Genomic DNA, 21,579 nt, shown 5'->3' on the forward strand with positions numbered 1-21,579 from the left:
CAGGTCACCATGGCATCCAGTGATTGGGGCAGGTCACCATGGCATCCAGTGATTGGGGCAGGTCACCATGGCATCCAGTAATTGGGACAGGTCACCATGGCATCCAGTGATTGGGGCAGGTCACCATGGCATCCAGTGATTGAGGCTGGTCACCATGGCATCCACTAATGGAGGTGGGTCACCATGGCATCCAGTGATTGAGGTGGGTCACCATGGCATCCAGTGATTGAGGTGGGTCACCATGGCATCCAGTGATTGAGGTGGGTCACCATGGCATCCAGTGATTGAGGCTGGTCACCATGGCATCCAGTGATTGAGGCTGGTTGCCATGGCATCCAGTAATTGAGATGGGTCACCATGGCATCCAGTGATTGGGGCAGGTCTCCATGGCATCCAGTGATTGGGGCAGATCACCATGGCATCCAGTAATTGATGTGGGTCACCATGGCATCCAGAGATTGAGGCTGGTTGCCATGGCATCCAGTAATTGAGATGGGTCACCATGGCATCCAGTGATTGGGGCGGGTCACCATGGCATCCAGTGATTGGGGCAGGTCACCATGGCATCCAGTGATTGGGGCAGGTCACCATGGCATCCAGTGATTGGGGCAGGTCACCATGGCATCCAGTGATTGGGGCAGGTCACCATGGCATCCAGTGATTGGGGCAGGTCACCATGGCATCCAGTGATTTGGGGCAGGTCACCATGGCATCCAGTGATTGGGGCAGGTCACCATGGCATCCAGTGATTGAGGCTGGTCACCATGGCATCCACTAATGGAGGCGGGTCACCATGGCATCCAGTGATTGAGGTGGGTCACCATTGCATCCAGTAATTGAGGTGGGTCACCATGGCATCCAGTGATTGAGGCTGGTCACCATGGCATCCAGTGATTGAGGCTGGTTGCCATGGCATCCAGTAATTGAGATGGGTCACCATGGCATCCAGTGATTGGGGCAGGTCTCCATGGCATCCAGTGATTGGGGCAGGTCACCATGGCATCCAGTAATTGATGTGGGTCACCATGGCATCCAGTGATTGAGGCTGGTTGCCATGGCATCCAGTAATTGAGATGGGTCACCATGGCATCCAGTGATTGGGGCAGGTCACCATGGCATCCAGTGATTGGGGCAGGTCACCATGGCATCCAGTGATTTGGGGCGGGTCACCATGGCATCCAGTGATTTGGGGCGGGTCACCATGGCATCCAGTGATTTGGGGCGGGTCACCATGGCATCCAGTGATTTGGGGCGGGTCACCATGGCATCCAGTGATTTGGGGCGGGTCACCATGGCATCCAGTGATTTGGGGCGGGTCACCATGGCATCCAGTGATTTGGGGCGGGTCACCATGGCATCCAGTGATTTGGGGCGGGTCACCATGGCATCCAGTGATTTGGGGCGGGTCACCATGGCATCCAGTGATTTGGGGCGGGTCACCATGGCATCCAGTGATTTGGGGCGGGTCACCATGGCATCCAGTGATTTGGGGCGGGTCACCATGGCATCCAGTGATTTGGGGCGGGTCACCATGGCATCCAGTGATTTGGGGCGGGTCACCATGGCATCCAGTGATTTGGGGCGGGTCACCATGGCATCCAGTGGTTGGCTGAGCAGGCACTAGAGACCAGGCTTTCTAGGAATGACAGGGTGGGAGTAATAGAAAGTTTTCCTCAGACAACCCCTTTAGGTTGGCATTTACATAGCAGTATGATTTTTTAGGCCGTTGCTGTTGGACAGCCAGGTATTAGTCAGTTTGACTGCATCGCTTTCATTCATGACCACTGTTTTTTCTTTTAGGTTGAAATGGGCATGAGGAACCATGAGATAGTGCCCGCCAGTCTGATCGCCTCCATAGCCAGCCTGAAACATGGCGGCTGCAACAAAATCCTACGGGAGCTTGTAAAGCATAAGCTTGTTGCATATGAGCGCACGAAGAGTGAGTACTGATGGTCCGCCTTCTTAGATAGTCGGCTCAGTCTTCTATTTGAATTCACCCAATTATTAGATGATAATACTTAGCAGTTTGGGTCAATATTTTGTCTTAGTATTTTAAAACCAAAATCATGAGCTTTGTTCGGACCTGTCAGCCGCACATTGTCCTGTGTATTAGGGGATGTGTGGCTGATGAGTGATGGCAGTACTGGGCTAAATGGTGGATCCAGCGATCTCATGTGCAGCCCTCTGTGCACAGTAGGTGAGCCTTGTCATAGTGGCTGAGCTACAAGATGGGCGTAGAGCAGTGATGTCCAAACTGTGGACCTCCAGATGTTGCAAAACTACAACTCCCAGCATGCCCGGACAGCCAACGGCTGTCCGGGCATGCTGGGTGTTGTAGTTTTGCAACATCTGGAGGGCCATAGTCTGGACACCACTGACATAGAGCATACCTCGCCCCATCTAGTAGGGACCTCAGACTGTATTTTGTCATCTCATATGTTTAGTGCCAGAATCCTTTTTTATTTTTTTTATTTCTTTGTCTAAATTCTCGAGAACACATCCATATACGTTCTGGTCTAACCACAAGTCTTCTTACCAGAACTGACTGTATTATAGATCACTATTGTAGTGGATCCACACCTCTAAAAATCAGATCCGCTTTACTAAGGGTTGGAAAAAATGTTTCTACCTTTTCTAGTACAGTGATGCCTTCAGTGTGGTACTAAATGGCCCCACCATCATCAGTGTAATATTATATTCCCACTGCTAAGTATACCTTTTTATTTTCTTCCCACTACCGTGGCAAACTTTTTTTTTTTTTTTTTTTTTTTTTTTTTTTAAATCAACTGGTGCCAGAAAGTTGAACAGATTTGTAAATCACTTCTACACTTCTATTAAAAAATCGTAATCCTTCCAGTACTTTTTAGGGGCTGTATACTAAAGAGAAATCCAAAAAGAAATGCATTTCCTGTGATGTCATGAGCACAGTGCTCTCTGCTGACCTCTGCTGTCCATTTTAGGAACTGTCCAGAGAAGCACATGTTTGCTATGGGGATTTTTTTCCTGCTCTGGACAGTTCCTAAAATGGACAGCAGAGGTCAGCAGAGAGCACTGTGGTCAGGACATCACAGGAAATGCATTTCTTTTTTGGATTTCTCTTTAGTATACAGGCCCTAAAAAGTACTGGAAGGATTAAGATTTTTTTTAATAGAAGGGATTTACAAATCTGTTTTAACTTTCGGGCACCAGTTGATTAAAAAAAAAAAGAAAAAGGTTTCCCACGGTAGTACCCCTTTAAGCCCATGATGTCAAGTTATGCACTGATAGCCTTTGTAGGCCCCTTCTTTTTGTTTTCCTGCACATGACCCATACCAGAAAGTGCTGTAGTGTAAGGAATTTGTCTTAGTATTGTTTCTGACCTTTCCCAGAGACAAAACATCAGAAGTCATGAGGCCTCTGGGTGATTGTAGCTACATTGCAGTAAGTGGGCGGATTCACCCAGAGACCATGTGACCTCTGATGCTTTGTAAATCCCACCCACTGCGGGGAAGCAGGGCTCCCCTGGCCACAAACAACTCTGGGAATGATGGGAGGGGTTTACAATATATCAGAGGTCACATGGCTTCCGAGGAATCCTGCCCACACATTGCAGCAAAGCCACACTCCCCCAGAGACTATATGACTTCTGACACATTGTTCCAGGGAACTCTGGGAAAGGTTAAAGAATATACTACATCCAATCCCTTATACTATAGCACTTCCTGGTATGGGTCCCATGCAGAAAAAAGCGGCACACGTTAGTATGTACTATACATTTCAATATAACTTAGTATCAATGGGGAGATTTATTAAAACCTGTGTAGAGGTAGAGTGGTGCAGGTGCCCATTGCAACCAATCTGATTTCTTTTTTTCATTTTTCACAAGTTAAACAGATTTGTAAATGACTTCTATTAAAAAATCTTTACCCTTCCAGTACTTTTTAGTAGCTTTATGCTACAGAGGAAATTCTTTTCTTTTTGAATTTCTTTTTTGTCTTGTCCACAGTGCTCTCTGTTGACACCTGTTGCCCGTATCAGGAACTGTCCAGGGCAAGAGAAAATACTCAAAGCAAACCTATGCTGCTCTGGACAGTTCCTGACACGGACAGAGGTGTCAGCAGAGAGCACTGTGGACAAGACAAAAAAGAAATTCCTCTGTAGCATACAGCTGCTAAAAAGTACTGGAAGGGTAAAGATTTTTTTTAATAGAACTAATTTACAAATCTGTTCACCAGTTGATTAAAAAAAAAAAATGTTTTCCACCAGAGTACCCCTTTAAAGGGATGGGTAAAAAAAGGGAGAAAGCTTTAACAGTTGTTTTTATTATAGACTTTCCTAAAATGTTTAAAAGGTTGTGACTTTTTGTGTTCTCTTTAGCTGTTCAGGGCTACCGGCTGATTTATGGTGGATATGATTACCTGGCACTGAAGACTCTTTCATCTCGCGACATCATCAATTCGGTTGGCAACCAAATGGGTGTTGGTAAAGAATCGGGTAAGAAACTAAAATTATGTTTTTAATAGAAACGAAAGAAATCAAAGACAAATAATTGAAATAAACAATCAGGGTTCTAGTCTGCCCCATAGTCTGAATACACCCTCTCCTTGCTCTGCTGATGACATCCAGAACATGCTGCAGCCAGTCAATGAATGTGATCTGTGTAGCAGAGTGTGTCATACCTACGGACATGTATGTGATTTCAGTAAACAGAAGGGAGTAAGTAAGAAATTCAATTTGGACAATCCTTCCCTCCCTTAACCCCTTGGGGACGGAGCCCATTATGACCCTAAGGACGGGAGCATTTTTTGCAAATCTGACCACTGTCACTTTAAGCATTAATAACTCTGGAATGCTTTTACTTATAAATTTGATTCCGAGATTGTTTTTTCGTGACATATTCTACTTTATGTTAGTGATAAATTTTCGGCGATACTTGCATCCTTTCTTGGTGAAAAATTCAAAAATTTCATGAAAAATTAGAAAATTTTGCATTTTTCTAACTTTGAAGCTCTCTGCTTATAAGGAATATGGATATTCCAAATAAATTATATATTGATTCACATATACAATATGTCTACTTTATGTTTGCATCATAAAATTGATGAGTTTTTACTTTTGGAAGACACCAGAGGGCTTCAAAGTTCAGCAACAATTTTCCAATTTTTCGCAAAATTTTCAAAATCGGAATTTTTCAGGGACCAGTTCAGGTTTGAAGTGGATTTGAAGGGTCTTCTAGTTAGAAATACCCGATAAATGACCCCATTATAAAAACTGCACCCCTCAAAGTATTCAAAATGACATTCAGTCAGCGTTTTAACCCTTTAGGTGTTTCACAGGAATAGCAGCAAAGTGAAGGAGAAAATTCAAAATCTTCATTTTTTACACTGGCATGTTTTTGTAGACCCAATTTTTGAATTTTTACAAGGGGTAAAAGGAAAAAAATCCTCTCAAAATTTGTAACCCAATTTCTCTCGAGTAAGAAAATACCTCATATGTGTATGTCAAGTGTTCGGCGGGTGCACTAGAGGGCTCAGAAGCGAAGGAGCAACAATGGGATTTAGGAGAGTGAGATTTTCTGAAATGGTTTTTGGGGGGCATGTCCCATTTAGGAAGCCCCTATGGTGCCAGAACAGCAAAAAACCCCACATTGCACACTATTATGGAAACGACACCCCTCAAGGAACGTAACAAGGGGTACGGTGAGCCTTAACACCCCACAGGTGTTTGTCAACTTTTTGTTAAAGTCGGATGTGTAAATGAAAAAAAAATATTTTTCCACTAAAATGCCGGTTTTTCCCCAAATTTTACTTTTTACAAAGGGTAATAGGAGAAAATGCCCCCCCAAATTTGTAACCCCATTTCTTCTGAGTATGGGAATACCCCATGTTTGGACGTCAAGTGCACTGCGAGCGAACTACAACGCTCAGATGAGAAGGAGCGCCATTGAGCTTTTTGAGAGATAATTTGTTTGGAATGGAAGTCGGGGGCCATGTGCATTTACAAAGCCCCCCGTGGTGCCAGAACAGTGAACCCCCCCCCACATGTGACCCCATTTTGGAAACTACACCCCTCACAGAATGTAATAAGGGGTACCGTGAGCATTTACACCCCACTGGCGTTTGACAGATCTTTGGAACAGTGGGCTGTGCAAACAAAAAAATAAAATTTTTCATTTTCACGTACCACTGTTCCAAAAATCTTTCAGACCCCTGTGGGGCGTAAACGCTCACTGTACCCCTTATTACATTACACGAGGGGTGTAGTTTCCAAAATGGGGTCACATGTGGGAATTTAATTTTTTGCATTTATGTCAGAACCGCTGTAAAATCAGCCACCCCTGTGCAAATCACCAATTTAGGCCTCAAATGTACATAGTGCGCTCTCGCTCCTGAGCCTTGTTGTGCGCCCGCAGAGCATTTTACGCCCACATATGGGGTATTTCCGTACTCGGGAGAAATTGCGTTACAAATTTTGGGGGTCTTTTTTTCCTTTTACCTCTAGTGAAAATAAAAAGTAAAGGGCAACACCAGCATGTTAGTGTAAAAAAATTTTTTTTTACACTAACAGGCTGGTGTAGACCCCAACTTTTCCTTTTCATAAGGGGTAAAAGGAGAAAAAGCCCCCCAAAATTTGTAGTGCAATTTCTCCCGAGTACGGCGATACCCCATATGTGACCCTAAACTGTTTCCTTGAAATACGACAGGGCTCCAAAGTGAGAGAGCACCATGCGCATTTGAGGACTAAATTAGGAATTGCATAGGGGTGGACATAGGGGTATTCTACGCCAGTGATTCCCAAACAGGGTGCCTCCAGCTGTTGCTAAACTCCCAGTATGCCTGGACAGTCAGTGGCTGTCCGGAAATGCTGGGAGTTGTTTTGCAACAGCTGGAGGCTCCGTTTTGGAAACACTGCTGTACAATACGTTTTTCCTTTTTATTGGGGGGGACAGTGTAAGGGGGGTGTTTATGTAGTGTTTTACTCTTTATTAGGTGTTAGTGTAGTGTAGTGTTTTTAGGGTACATTCACACTGGCGGGTTATGGTGAGTTTCCCGCTAGGAGTTTGCGCTGCGGCGAAAAATCTGCCGCAGCTCATACTTGAAGCAGGAAACTTGCTGTAAACCCGCCCGTGTGAATGTACCCTGTACGTTCACATGGGGGGGGGGAAACCTCCAGCTGTTTCAAAACTACAACTCCCAGCATGCACGGTCTGTCAGTACATGCTGGGAGTTGTAGTTTTGCAACAGCTGGAGGCACACTGGTTGGAAAACCTTCAGTTAGGTTCTGTTACCTAACTCAGTATTTTCCAACCAGTGAGCCTCCAGCTGTTGCAAAACTACAACTCCCAGCATGCACGGTCTGTCAGTACATGCTGGGAGTTGTAGTTTTGCAACAGCTGGAGGCACACTGGTTGGAAAACCTTCAGTTAGGTTCTGTTACCTAACTCAGTATTTTCCAACCAGTGTGCCTCCAGCTGTTGCAAAACTACAATTCCCAGCATGTCTGATCACAGAAGGGCATGCTGGGAGATGTAGTTATGCAACAGCTGGAGGTACGCAACTACAACTCCCAGCATGCCGAGACAGCTGTTTTCTGTGTGGGCATGCTGGAATTTGTAGTTTTGCAACATCTGGAGTGCTACTATTTAGAGATCACTGTGCAGTGGTCTCTAAACTGCAGACCTCAAGCTGTTGCAAAACTACAAATTCCAGCATGCCCACACAGCAAACAGCTGTCTGGGCATGCTGGGAGTTGTAGTTTTGCAACATCTGGAGGGCTACAGTCTAGAGACCACTATAGTGGTCTCAGACTGTAGCCCTCTAGATGTTGCTAGGCAACTACTCACCGGCTTCCGTCGCATCCGGGAGCCGTCCTCTTCTGCCGCCCGCAGATCTCCGTCGCTCCGCTGCCTCCGGAGGGGTAAGTGGACTCCGGCGCCGCTCCTCTTCGTTTTCCCCGTTCTGCCCCGCCTATTGTGGGAGGGCAGGACGGGGAAAACGAAAGTAAACCCCTCCGCCCCAGATCTCCTCTTGGTGGTCGCGTCTAGACCACCAATAGCAGAGATAGGAGGGGTGGCAACTCTGCCACCTCACTCCTATCGCTTTAGGGGGATCGTGGGTGTCTTAGACACCCGCGATCCCCCTTCTATTCCGGGTCACCATAGACCCGTAATGACCCGGAATCGGCGCAAATCGCAAGTGTGAATTCACTTGCGTTTTGCGCCGATCGCCGACATCGGGGGGGGGGGGGGGTCTAATGACCCCTCCTGGGCATTTGCATGGGGTGCCTGCTGATAGATATCAGCAGTCACCCCGGCCCAGTCCCCGCCCGGCGCGCGGCGGGGGCCGAAATTCCCACGGGCGTATGGATACGCCCTTCGTCCTTAAGTACCAGGACGCAAGGGCGTTTGCATACGCCCTTCGTCCCCAACAGGTTAAAGGGGTACTCCACTGCTCAGCGCTAAAGCCGGCGTCGGGAGTTTGGGACGTCATAGCCTGCCCCCTCATGACATCACGCCCCGCCCCCTCAATGCAAGTCTTTGGGAGGGGGTATGACGGCTGTTACGCCCCCTCCCATAGACTTGCATTGAGGGGGCGGAGCGTGACGGCAGGAGGGGGAGGGGCTATGACATCACAAGCTCCCGGCTCCAGAGTTCAGAACAGTTGGTTCCAAATGCTGAGCAGCCGAGTACCCCTTTTAATATCGGCAGAGAGTTGGGATGCCCTGCTATACATTTGAAAGTATTCATAGGATAAAAAGATAACACTGTGTATACAGGGGTGACCTTTTTATATTTGTCCAATAAAGGAGTAGCATAATAACCCTTTGATGGTGCTGCTGGTTCCAATGATGATGGTAAAAAAAACTGTAGCCAGAGATTCAGGTAGTACAAAACACTGGACAGTTTATTTACAAACATAAAAATCAATAAAACAGAAGGATTACGCATTTCGAGGGACTCTCCCCCTTCATCAGATCAGTGTGTCAGAGCTTGCAAACATACAGGTTTTTATACAGAGAGAAAAGGGCGCCCAAACTGTACTGGGAGGGGCTTAGCACAGGTGTTACACCCGCCCCTTAGCAACACGCCCCCAGCAACCAGTTTCGCTGCGGGGATCGCGATCCAGAGCTGTCCTCGCCGGAGGCGCACGCATCTGGAGCCCGGATGTAGGTGTCACCGGCAGACAGATGTAATATTTTATTAAATACTGTCCCAAGCACCATTTCATAAACTTCTTACCCTGTCTTAGGCTCCTACATGCTGATCACTCTATACCTTATCTAATTATGCTTTTTTGAAACCTGGTTTTACATACAACATGTGTCACACCTGTGCTAAGCCTCTCCCAGTACAGTTTGGGTGCCCTTTTCTCTCTGTATAAAAACCTGTATGTTTGCAAGCTCTGACACACTGATCTGATGAAGGGGGAGAGTCCCCCGAAATGCGTAATCCTTCTGTTTTATTGTTTTTTTTTATGTTCTTAAACTTTCCAGTGTTTTGTACTACCTGCATCTCTGGCTACAGTGTTTTTACCATCATCATTGGAACCATCAAAGGGTTATTTAGCTACTCCACTATTGGTCTTTTTCCAGGAAAAGGTTCTACCTCTCCTGCAACCTGAGGCTCAGCAGCGGTTCCTGCATTTTTCTCTAAACCCATTGGTGGATTGATATGCAAGTTTTGACTTGCCATAAGGTGAGCAGCCATTACCTAGGGGTCCTATAGGCCCCGCTACGTCTCCTCCTCTCACTTGTATTATCTCAACGGTATCACATGAGGCACCCCCTCTGGTCTCCCAGTTTTTTCTCCCTCCCTCACAGATTTTTATATTTGTGACCTTTTAAAGTTATGAAAAGTCAGCAAAACCCACAGATTTCAGCGGCTCTGACAGGCTCTCTAATGTATATGGGTGCCCAGTCCTTCCTCACTTGGAGAGATAAGCAGCCGCCATAGGAGTCTGGCAGCTGCTTAGAGGGGTATTCAGACACCATGTAAAGAAAATAATAACGCTGCAGAAACATGTAGCAATTCTTACCTGTCTGTTCCAGTTCTAATGGACAGTGGACAAAAGGATTTGGACCCTTTGGCTCCTCCCATTTCTCCTGTTCTGACCTGTGGTAAATACAGCTGATTGGACAGGATTTGTATATACACAGCCCTGTCTATATTCAGGTGCAACTCGAAAAATTTGAATATTGTGCAAAAATTCATTTCTTTTAGTAATGCAACTTACAAGGTGAATCTAATATATGAGAGAGACTCATTACACACAAAGCAAGATAGTTCAAGGCGTGATTTGTCATAATTGTGATGATTATGGTTACAGCTCATGAAAAACCCCAATCCCCAATATATTATATGATTTGGGGAGCCCTGTCATCTGCTGGTGTTGGTCCACTATGCTTCAGTAAGTCCAGGGTCAATGCATCCGTCTACCAGGAGATTTAGGAGCACTCCATGCTTCCGTCCGCAAACAAATAGCATTACTGAAATAAATGAACTTTTGCACGATATTCACATTTTTCGAGTTTCACCTGTAAGGTCTTACAGCTGACAATGCATATGAGAGCAAAGATCAAGCCTTCAGGTAGAAAGAAATGTCTGTACAGAGACAGGATTGTGTGGAGGCACAGATCTGGAGAAGGGTACAAAATCTACCCAAAATATATCAGGGTGCGTGCGTCCATGCTGATATATCGGCTTGTGGAAGCGCAAGAGCTGCGCAAAACAGTGCTGTCCCAAGACTTCTGCTCCTGCCCGCTGAAGTTATGATTATGCACAGATATCTCCATTAAAGTCCCCTGAACGGTGAGTGCTGGCTACTATCGTCTTCTTATTTCTTGTACAAAATATATTCTGCTGAACTGGAGGTCCCCAAGTGGCCTTCATAATTCTTAAATGGTAAAAGTTTGGAACAACCAAATTAAGTAGCCTCTCTCCAATAAAATACACTTCTTTTACCTTTACAATAAATTAGCAAAGATTTGTAAAATTCTGTTTTCACTTTATTATGGGGTATTAGGTGCAGAATGATTGGGGGGACTTTATAACAAAATGTGTAAAAAGAGAAAGGGTCTGAAACCTTTCTGAATGCACTGTATGTATATGACCAGGAGATGGCCCTGTAGGGGGCTGGACAGATGTAGTGACATCACTCAGGGGGTAGGGGTTGAGTTCAGAGGTAGGGTCCGAGGAGCTGCTGAAACACCACACGCAAGTCTTGCCAGTCTTAAACCCATAGGTACCATGTCAGTACGGCATCTATAGGATTGACAGGGGGAGGGGGCTCCCCCTGTCCCCCATCAGCTACCCTATTGCATTGAGTTTTCGATGGCATCCTGCCTGCCAATTACGGTAGCCTGTGAGGTCCAGTGTATATTGACATACTGCAGCATAGCTGTACTGCAGCATAGTAATCAAGTGTAACAGTAAAAAGTATCAAAATAAATAAACGCAAAAAATAAGCCCTCCCACAACGCGGTTGGACAAAAAAATAAAAGGTAAGGCTGTCAGAATATGGCAACACAAAAAAGGGGGGCGGGAAGGATTTTGTTGGAATAAAAAAAAAATATATAAAAACTATATAAATCGGGTGTGGTGATAATCATACCACCCTGCAGAATAAAGAGAGCATCATTTTTATCACACAGTAAATGCCATATAATTTTTCTAGATTTGAAATTCTTTATATTTGTTCACAAAAAAAACTAAATGTATAAACAAAAGTTTACCACTAATATAAAGTACTACTAATGTCACGAAAAAACATTCTCGGAATTGCTTTGTAAGAATTACAGAGTTATTACAACTAAAAGAAACACATGTCCGATTAAAAAAATGGGGCCTGACATGTTTTTCTGTAAAATGTATGAAAACACATGTAAGCCCCCGCCTGGCCTGAAATGGTTGTCCACGTGAAACAATACTTGTCTTTCACATTTGTAGTAAATATAGTTCAGAGGTTTAACATTCCTTTAAAAGTAAAAAAGTTTATTTCAATAGGAGTACAGTGATCCCTCAACTTACAATGGCCTCAACATACAATAGTTTCAACATAAAATGGTCTTTTCTGGACCATTGTAACTTGAAACCAGACTCAACATACAATGCTATGGAATCTGCGAATCAGAATGGATATTTCACTAGTAAATTGACTGGCTGTCTGGTAGCGCCCCCTACAGTACAGGGAGTTACTACATTTTCTGTACTACTTTTAACCTATGTGACAGTTAGCTGCTCTTTTGGACAAGTAAGGGCGGCTCCATTTTACTTTTTTAGGACATTGGGGGAGATTTATCAAAACCTGTCCAGAGGAGAAGTTGCCCATAGCAACCAATCAGATCGCTTCTTTCATTTTTAACAAGGCCTCTGGAGAATGAAAGAAGCAATCTGATTGGTTGCTATTTGCAACTGGGCAACTTTTCCTTTGCACAGGTTTTAATAAATCTCCCCCATTGTGTGTACTTTACAGCACCTTGAAGAAGCTCTTGTCCTCTACATAGACCAGTGTTTCTCAACAAGGGTGCCTCCAGCTGTTGCAAAACTACAACTCCCAGCATGCCCGGACAGCTGAAGGCTGTTTGGGCATGCTGGGAGTTGTATTTTTTCAACAGCTGGAGGCATCCTGGTTAGAAAACACTGAATTAGACCGTGATTTACAGCTCCCAGCAGATCTTTCTTACTTTTATATGTAAGGACTTGCTTTATCTGTATCAGTTATCTACTTATTTTTCTTTAATCCTCACTTTTTCCTATTTTTGGATGACATTTTGGGGCTTCAGAACCAATTACCAGGTTTCCATAGAGTTATGGTCTCAACATACAATGGTCGTCCTGGAACCCATTAATATTGTAACTTGAGGGACCACTGTAGAAGAGCAGCAAGTTTCATATTTTTCTTTATATGAATGTTTTGAATATATTGATGTGTGTTTGTGCATGTCAATTAAACTGAACAGTCGTATTTTTTTTTTTATTGACTGTATAGATATCTACATTGTTGCAAATGAAGACGATAAACAGCTGGCATTAAAACTTCACCGACTTGGAAGAACGTCTTTTCGTAACCTTAGAAACAAGCGAGACTATCACAAGCACAGGCATAAGATGTCTTGGCTCTATCTGTCTCGTCTGGCTGCTATGAAGGAGTTTGCATACATGAAGGTAACTTGTGGGATTGGGGTAACTGGTCAGTAGACTTAAAGGGGTTATCCAGGAAAAAGCTTTTTTTTATATATATAATATATCAACTGGCTCCAGAAAGTTAAACAGATTTGTAAATTACTTCTATTAAAAAATCTTAATCCTTTCAGTACATATGAGCTTCTGAAGTTAAGGTTGTTCTTTTCTGTCTAAGTGCTCTCTGATGACACCTGTCTCGGGAAACGCCCAGTTTAGAAGCAAATCCCCATAGCAAACCTCTTTTAAACTGGGCGTTTCCCGAGACAGGTGTCATCAGAGAGCACTTAGACAGAAAAGAACAACCTTAACTTCAGAAGCTCATAAGTACTGAAAGGATTAAGATTTTTTAATAGAAGTAATTTACATATCTGTTTAACTTTCTGGAGCCAGTTGATATATAAAAAAAACTTTTTCCTGGATAACCCCTTTAATAGTATAAACAATCTCTGGTTTATGTATTAGCTGTAGGTGATGGGGGGGGGGGCTTGTTATATGTGCGGTTTTTATAATGCTTCATGTGTTTCACTGTGGACATTCTTGAGGAGTTTGACTTTAGGAAAGACCTGTCCATGTTTTTTTCTTGAACAAGTTACCTCAGCATGTTTACCACCTTTAGTGCGGGAATGCCCTGCCCTGCTACATTTCAGGGTCGGACCCCCTAAGTCATGTCTAAGGGCAGCCGATTCTGAAAGGTAGAATGTCAAAAAATAGGGTTTTCACCAGAAACAATGCCAGAAAAACTGCAAAAAGCAGTGGCAATTTTTCTCTGGTGTTTTTGCAGGTCTAAAAAAATGCCAGAAATAAGTTTTGTGGAAATTCACAAAATGTGAAATGAAAATTCTGCTGTCTGTACAAGGCAGTGTTACTTCCCCATTCTCCTGGCACAGCGGAATGTGTGAAACAGAATTATCTATTCAAGTCGGTTTCCGATTTGATCTGTCGTTTGCCTTGGCGGGGGTAAGCAAGCGCTGGCACATACATTTTACTATTAGCAGACAAGCCGATAGTGTTTTATTAACATCTTGTGATTTGGACAAACATTGCACTTCAGGCCCAAATGTTCAATCTGCACCACTGAACAAATGTGACTTGTACAAGAAGCTGCTTATGCTGGCTTTGTCTCCTCTTTCTCCTTATTGGCTTCTCAGAGATGGGGAACTAAAGTTTTATTTAATGAGACCCAAAGTAAGCACAGAGGTTCCGAACTAGAGCAATGTCTACAGAGATCAGTGTTGGCAGTGTCCGCTTCTCCAAAATTATTGGGTACAGCCATAAAATAGTCAATCCTTATTTCCTGCATCGCTCCTCGCTGATCCAGAGAACAGGTCCTGTATGACATTGAAAGAAGAGGTTATTTCTGGCACTTCCTTTGCATAAATTTGTCCTTGTATTTGTAAATGATTAAGACGCACTGCTCTGTAGCAGGGCCAGGATCACTCGCACTTACAGGATTTGCAGTTCTTACTCATAGCCTGAGGGAGTCCATTACACACACTATTTGATCCTCTACTTGCCTCTGGTTTGCTCTTTGGGAGATGCGGAAACGACATACAAAGCGTGCTGTGTGTTTTCATTATCTCCCATAGTTTGAAAATAGATATATCCATCCAGTTATTAATGCCTATTATGCTGGTGTTGATCCAGAGGAAGGCAAAAAGCCCCCATGAGGCCCCCAAGTTTTCCTCATGTAAAAATAAATCCAAATCTGGCATCAAAATATATACCTGAAACAACAACACTAAAACTCCAAGGTCCTTTTCCGTGTCAGTTTTATAGTGTTTTCCCAGATAGTAATCCTGACATGGAGTTTCCTCTCTCATGAAAAGAACCTTACATTTATCAGCACAAAGCTCCGCACCTGTCCATCACGCCTGCCGAAGCTTTACCACAGTAGTTTCAGTCATAAATCCGCCATGATGACTACTTGGTAGAAATTAGTATACGCCTCTTGACTGAACAGCCTGCTATACCACGGACATGGTAGAAATGATTTAAAGGCCCATAGCACAGTGTGCGCAGTCTTAGGCCCTGTCCACACAACTGATTTCTCAGCAGACGGGATTCCGCTGCAGCAAGTACCACCAAAATCGTTGCCGTTAGGACGTGTGCTACCTCCATAAAACGAACATGTTCATTCTCCGGCGGATGTGATTTCTGCCAGAGGAATTCTGCTGCAGAAATTCTGCAATGTGCAAGTTCCCCAGAATAAGCGATAAGTGTCAGATTTGGGGGAGGGGAGGTCTCATCGATCAGACCTGAGTGCTGTACACAGGTATCTTAGGCACTACCTTAAAAGTGACATGGAGAGAGCCAGAGCCCTGTTTTACAGATCATATTTTTTTATTTTGGGGGGGGGGGGCTGGATAACCCCCTTTTTATTTTTATATCTTAACATAAAGTATTTCAAGCTAAAACATGGACAGACTGGGTCCATCAGAGCTTTTTGTCAGTATCTTTTTGCTCTTGCTATGTGAATGGTTTCCAGGTAGGAATCTTTTCTTTGTGATGATGACCGGAAGGAGGGAATTGCTGTTTCTTCCAGTTTATATTCTGTAGTACAGATGTAAAACCTCTTATACATTACAAGAATAAGATATGTGTCACAATGTTCTTGATGATTTTGTACTTTATGCTCTTCCTTATGTTCATGCAGCCATGAACATCTTATATTGTTGCTGGGATTACTTGTCAGCCAGAGATATGGAGAACCAGTGTAGTAAAGTCCCAAGGAAGATATTACTGTGGGGCCTTAACAAATCCTTTGTAATAGTCTCTCATTTCTCCATTATTCATCAGGCTGATGTTGGAGTATTTGTTACTTAGTGCTGAATAAGCTGTCTCTCCTAAGCTGTCTATTTTCTATTTCCCCCTATGGAAGCTTGAGGTGCATGTATTGTACAGTGGGGCAAAAAAGTATTGTCAGCCACCAATTGTGCAAATTCTCCCACTTAAAGAGATGTGAGAGGCCTATAATTTTCATCATAGGTATACCTCAACTATGAGAGACAGAATGAGAAAAAAAAATCCATAAAATCACATTGTCTGCTTTTTAAAGAATGTATTTGCAAATTATGGTAGAAAATAAGTATTTGGTCAATAGCAAAAGTTCATCTCAATACAAACATTTTCTGTAAGTCTTCACAAGGTTTTCACACACTGTTGCTGGTATTTTGGCCCATTCCTCCATGCAGATCTCCTCTAGAGCAGTGATGTTTTGGGGCTGTCACTGGGCAACATGGACTTTCAACTCCATCCAAAGGTTTTCTATGGGGTTGAGATGTGGAGACTGGCTAGGCCACTCCGGGACCTTGAAATGCTTCTTATGAAGCCACTCCTTCATTGCCTGGGCAGTGTGTTTGGGATCATTGTCATGCTGAAAGACACAGCCACGTTTCATCTTCGATGCCCTTGCTGATGGAAGGAGGTTTACACTCAAAATCTCACGATACATGGCCCCATTCTTTCTTTCCTTTACACGGATCAGTTGTCCTGGTCTCTTAACAAAAAACAGCCCCAAAGCATGAGGTTTCCACCCCCCTGCTTCACAGTAGGTATGGTGTTCTTTGGATGCAGCTCAGCATTCTTTCTCCTCAAAACACAACAAGTTGAGTTTTTACCAAAAAGTTCTAATTATGTTTCATATGACCATATGACATTCTCCCAATCCTCTTCTGGATCATCCAAATGCTCTCTAGCAAACTTCAGACGGGCCCGGACATGTACTGGCTTAAACAGGGGGACACCTCTAGTACTGCATGATTTAAGTCCCTGGTAGTATAGTGTGTTACTGTTGGTAGCCTTTGTTACTTTGGTCCCAGCTCTCTGCATGTCATTCACTAGGTCCCCCCTGTGTGGGTCTGGGATTTTTGCTCACCGTTCTTGTGATAATTTTGACACCATGGTGTGAGATCTTGCGTGGAGCCCCAGATCGAGGGAGATTATCAGTGGTCTTGTATGTCTTCCATTTTCTAATAGTTGCTCCCACAATTTATTTCTTCACACCAAGCTGCTTGCCTATTGCAGATTGTCTTCCCAGCCTTTTGCAGGGCTACAATTTTGTTTCTGGTGTCCTTCAACAGCTCTTTGTTCTTGGCCATAGTGGAGTTTGGAGTGTGACTGAGGTTGTGGACAGGTGTCTTTTATACTGATAACAAGTTCAAACAGGTGCCATTAATACAGGTAACGAGTGGAGGACATAGGAGACTCTTAAAGAAAAAGTTACAAGTCTGTGAGAGCCAGAAATCTTGCTTGTTTGTAGGTGACCAAATACTTATTTTCCACCATAACTTGAAAATAAATTCTTTAAAAATCAGACAATGGGATTTTATGGATTTTTTTCTCATTATGTCTCTCATAGTTGAGGTATACCTATGATGAAAATTACAGGCCTCTCATCTTTTTAAGTGGGAGAACTTGCACAATTGGTGGCTGACTAAATACTTTTTTGCCCCACTGTATGTGATCAAAGAGGTGCATTAAATAGCTTCTGCTGTTGTCAAGGAAGAATGTCATCACTAAGCCTAAAATTCCTCAGTCTAATTGGTTTTCTGTATATCCATCACCTAAATGCTTGCAGATCAAAGCCTGGTTTATTCTGGACACTGGGATCTTTTGTCTGTCTCTGCAATCGCTAATACTCTGAATGCTGGGTGATTAGTTTGCACACTGGCGCATCAGCTTGACTTATATCCACCGTATTCAGGTTCAAGTATAACCAGGTTTTTGCTCTGCAGTGCCTTGCATAAATATCTCCCCCACGCGGACTATTCTACATTTTGTTATGGTATAACCACAGAATTATATTTATTTCATTATAATTATATGTAATGGACCAAGACAAGCTATACAAAAAAGAAGGTTGCAGCAGCACTTTGGCTGTCCTGGCATGCTGGGAATTGTAGTTTTGTAACATCTGGAGGGGCACAGTTTGAAGACCACTGGGTTAATATGTGTCTTTTTCAAACTTTTATTAAAACTTTTATTTATTATTATTTTATTTTTTTTTTACACTTTATTAGACTTATGAGGAATCATTAGATTCCTCAGACAGATGAATAGATTCTATTGAACTCTATTAATCTGTGTGCTCTGTGATCCATTGATAGAGCCTGGTCCAGCCAGGATCTATCAATGACAGAGCGGGACAGGAGGAAGCAGAGGTAAGCCCTCCGGCTACCTCTATAGTGGATCGCCCCCCTGCGATCACGCTGCAGGGGGGCGATCCACCCCACTAGCCCACCAGGGAGCGTTCACATCTCCCTTTAGACGCCGCTGTCAGCTTTGACAGCGGCGATCTAAAGGGTTAATAGCCAGCCGCGGCGATCGCCGCATGCTGGCTATTAGCGGCGGCCCCCGGCTACTGAGAACAGCCGGGGGCTGCAGAGTATGGAGCGGGCAGGAATCCCGAGCCCGCTCCATACTCCCCTGTGAGCGCCGCATGCATCTCCCCGTGCAGACGTGCGGGGAGCGAAGGCACAGGACGCAGGTCTGCACGGGGAGAAATAAGCCACGCCCCCTCATCTTCCCCCGCACGTCTGCAGAGCAGGGGAGAGAAGACACATACACAGCTTCTCATCTCCCCTGCTCTGCTTCCGAGGACACAGGCGGCAGAATTTGGAGCGGGCAGGAGTCGGGAGCCCGCTCCATACAGACTGCAGATCCGCCGCACTTGTCAGGTCCGGCCCTGCTTGCCCGAAGCCGGGCTAAGGGCCGGACAAATTCGCCTGCCCGGCGCCCAAAACTGCTAGTCCCGGGCGTCGGGCGATAGAAATTCCACATCCCTGATTTCAATATGATTTAGAAATATACAATTTGTATGTATTCACCCCCTTTAGGCTAGGTTTCCACAGAGGTTGGTTCTTGTGTGTGTTTTTTTTTTTTTTTTAAACCGCCAGTGCAGATTTTCAACCAAAGCCAGAATGTATTCTGAAAACAGCGTTCAGAACATTTACTTCCAAACGCTGGCCATGGGAGTACCCCTTTAAAAACCCATATTTACTGTTGTCTTTTAATGCTGTAAAGGGGTATTCTTATATTTACACACACGCCTTATGTTATAAAGCTGTAGCTTATAATCATGTGTGTCACAAGATGTAATCGCTAAACATGAACGGTTTGTCTAACACCCCCGAATATATGCCTTGTGCTTTAGTAGCTTGTTCTGTCCTCCTGTAGTTCTTTGTTGCCCAGGTTCCACATGTCTCTGTTGTTGTGCTCTATGGGGGAGACTTATCAAAACCTGTCCCGAGGAAAAGTTGCTGAGTTGCCCATAGCAACCAATCTGATCGCTGCTTTCATTTTGCAGAGGCCTTGTTAAAAATGAAAGAAGAAATCTGATTGGTTGCTATGGGCAACTCAGCAGCTTTTCCTCTGGACAGGTTTTGATAAATCTCCCCCTTTGTCTGTGCAGTGGAAACTAGAGCGCACTATGTACAGATAAAATGGTGCACGTGCGGTGTCCTCTCCAACTAATATTTGTATTGCTTGGTTGTGAACAGCAGGGAGATACTGGGGAATGAGCGATCATGTTTGGAGGCCCCATTAGCCCACGCGTTTTCTCTGAACTACAAAGAGAACCAGGAGCCAAAATGTCCCATTCCTTAAAATAGCATCCATACTAATACTATATTTTCAGCTGAAGAGTTTTGTGCTATCCCTTTAAGAGTTATTGTCTTTTGGATACTTGTTTGGGTTATTGTTGACAATTTAACCTTTTTTCTAGGCATTATATGACAGAGGATTCCCTGTACCCAAACCCTATGACTACAACAGACATGCCGTAGTGATGGAGCTCATAAATGGCTACCCCTTGTAAGTATGCATTATCTACCATATGATGAGCTCTATGGGGGAGATTTATCAAAACCTGTGCAGAAGAAGAGAGGGGCAGTTGCCCATAGCAACCAGTCAGATTTCTTCTTTCATTTTTCACAGGCCTCGTTAATAATGAAAGACGCGATCTGATTGGTTGTGTGGACACCTGCACCACTTTTCCTCTGCACAGGTTTTGATTAATCTCCCCCTATGTGTATACAAACATTACACACATTATTCCTTGTGACATTAAGCCAAGCGTCCATGTTTACTGCCGTATGGAAATAGTATTACCCACTTCCAGCCAGTACTATTCTCCTAAAAGGACCTATTGAAATCCACACTGTCATGTCTGGTGGTTGGCAGGTCTTCCAGATATCTCTGAAATCTATTTTGTAATGCTGCCACACTGACTCCTTGCTGTGTTAAAGCTGTTTGGCAAAATGTAAAAACCGTATTACTCTCCAAGTAAGTTAAGCCTTTAAATGGTGCTTTATGAAAATGAACCCGCTTTGTCAAATGTAATCTTTAAGACTAGGTTCACACTGTGTTTTCTCTCTTTGTTTGATGTTGCTGTATATAAAGGCAAAGTCGAATTTGGTTTTGTATACAGCAAAAAGGTATGTTAACAATAAATAAATGAAGGGAAAAAAAAGAAAGAAAGAAAAAAAATAAATAAATAAATAAAAAAAATATATATATATATATATATATATATATATATATATATATATATATATATTAGGGATGTAAGAAAAAATCGATTCTCGCGATAATCGCGATTTTTTCATTTGCCGATACAGAATCGATTCAAAATATTTTTGAATCGATTCTTTTAGGGATGTGGAATTTTTATCTGCGGACGCCCGGAACAGCATGTCATGTCCCGGGCATCAGGAGATAAAAGTTCCACATTAGTGGAGCCGGGCAGGCCGGATCTGACACGGCTATGGAGCGGGCTCCGACTCGTGCCCACTCCGTACTATGCGACCCCCGGCTGATTTCAGTAGCCGGGGGCCGCCGCTAATAGCCAGCATGCGGCAATCGCCGCGGCTGGCTATTAAAGGAGTATCCGGTGCGCACTTTTCTCATTTTATCCTATCCAGGCTGCAAAATAAAACGCACTTTATCTTACCTGCCAACGAGCCCCCGGAGCTCCGGTACAGGTGTTCGGTCCCCGGGCTGTATTCTTCTTACTTCCTGTTAGTCCGGCACGTCACATGGAGCTTCAGCCTATCACCAGCCGCATCGATGTCCCGCCTCCGCTGGTGATAGGCTGAAGCTCCATGTGACGTGCCGGACTAACAGGAAGTAAGAAGAATACAGCCCGGGGACCGAACACCTGTACCGGAGTGTATCGGAGCTCCGGGGGCTCGTTGGCAGGTAAGATAAAGTGCGTTTTATTTTATTTTGCAGCCCGGACGGGATAACATGAGAAAAGTGAGCACCGGAGTACTAGATCGCCGCTGTCAAAGCTGACAGCGGCGTCTATTGGGATCTATGAATGCTCCCAGGTGGGCGATATATCGGGATATATCGCGATGTATCGTCACCTAGACGGTATCGCGATATATCGGGATATATCGAATCGCCACACTGGTATCACG

General features: G+C 44.1%; 1 protein-coding gene across 1 annotated transcript in view; it reads left to right on the forward strand.

The window, feature by feature from the left end:
* The window catches only part of RIOK2 (RIO kinase 2), a 54,848-nt gene that overhangs the window by 593 nt on the left and 32,676 nt on the right, over positions 1-21,579 (forward strand). Inside the window, exons 2-5 of the mRNA XM_056537557.1 lie at positions 1,801-1,939; positions 4,357-4,473; positions 12,966-13,141; positions 19,881-19,969. Coding sequence (XP_056393532.1) covers positions 1,801-1,939; positions 4,357-4,473; positions 12,966-13,141; positions 19,881-19,969 — 521 coding nt within the window. The remainder of the gene's footprint in view (positions 1-1,800; positions 1,940-4,356; positions 4,474-12,965; positions 13,142-19,880; positions 19,970-21,579) is intronic.

Source organism: Hyla sarda, chromosome 1 (genome assembly GCF_029499605.1).
Source record: "Hyla sarda isolate aHylSar1 chromosome 1, aHylSar1.hap1, whole genome shotgun sequence".
Taxonomy (NCBI): Eukaryota; Metazoa; Chordata; class Amphibia; order Anura; family Hylidae; genus Hyla; species Hyla sarda.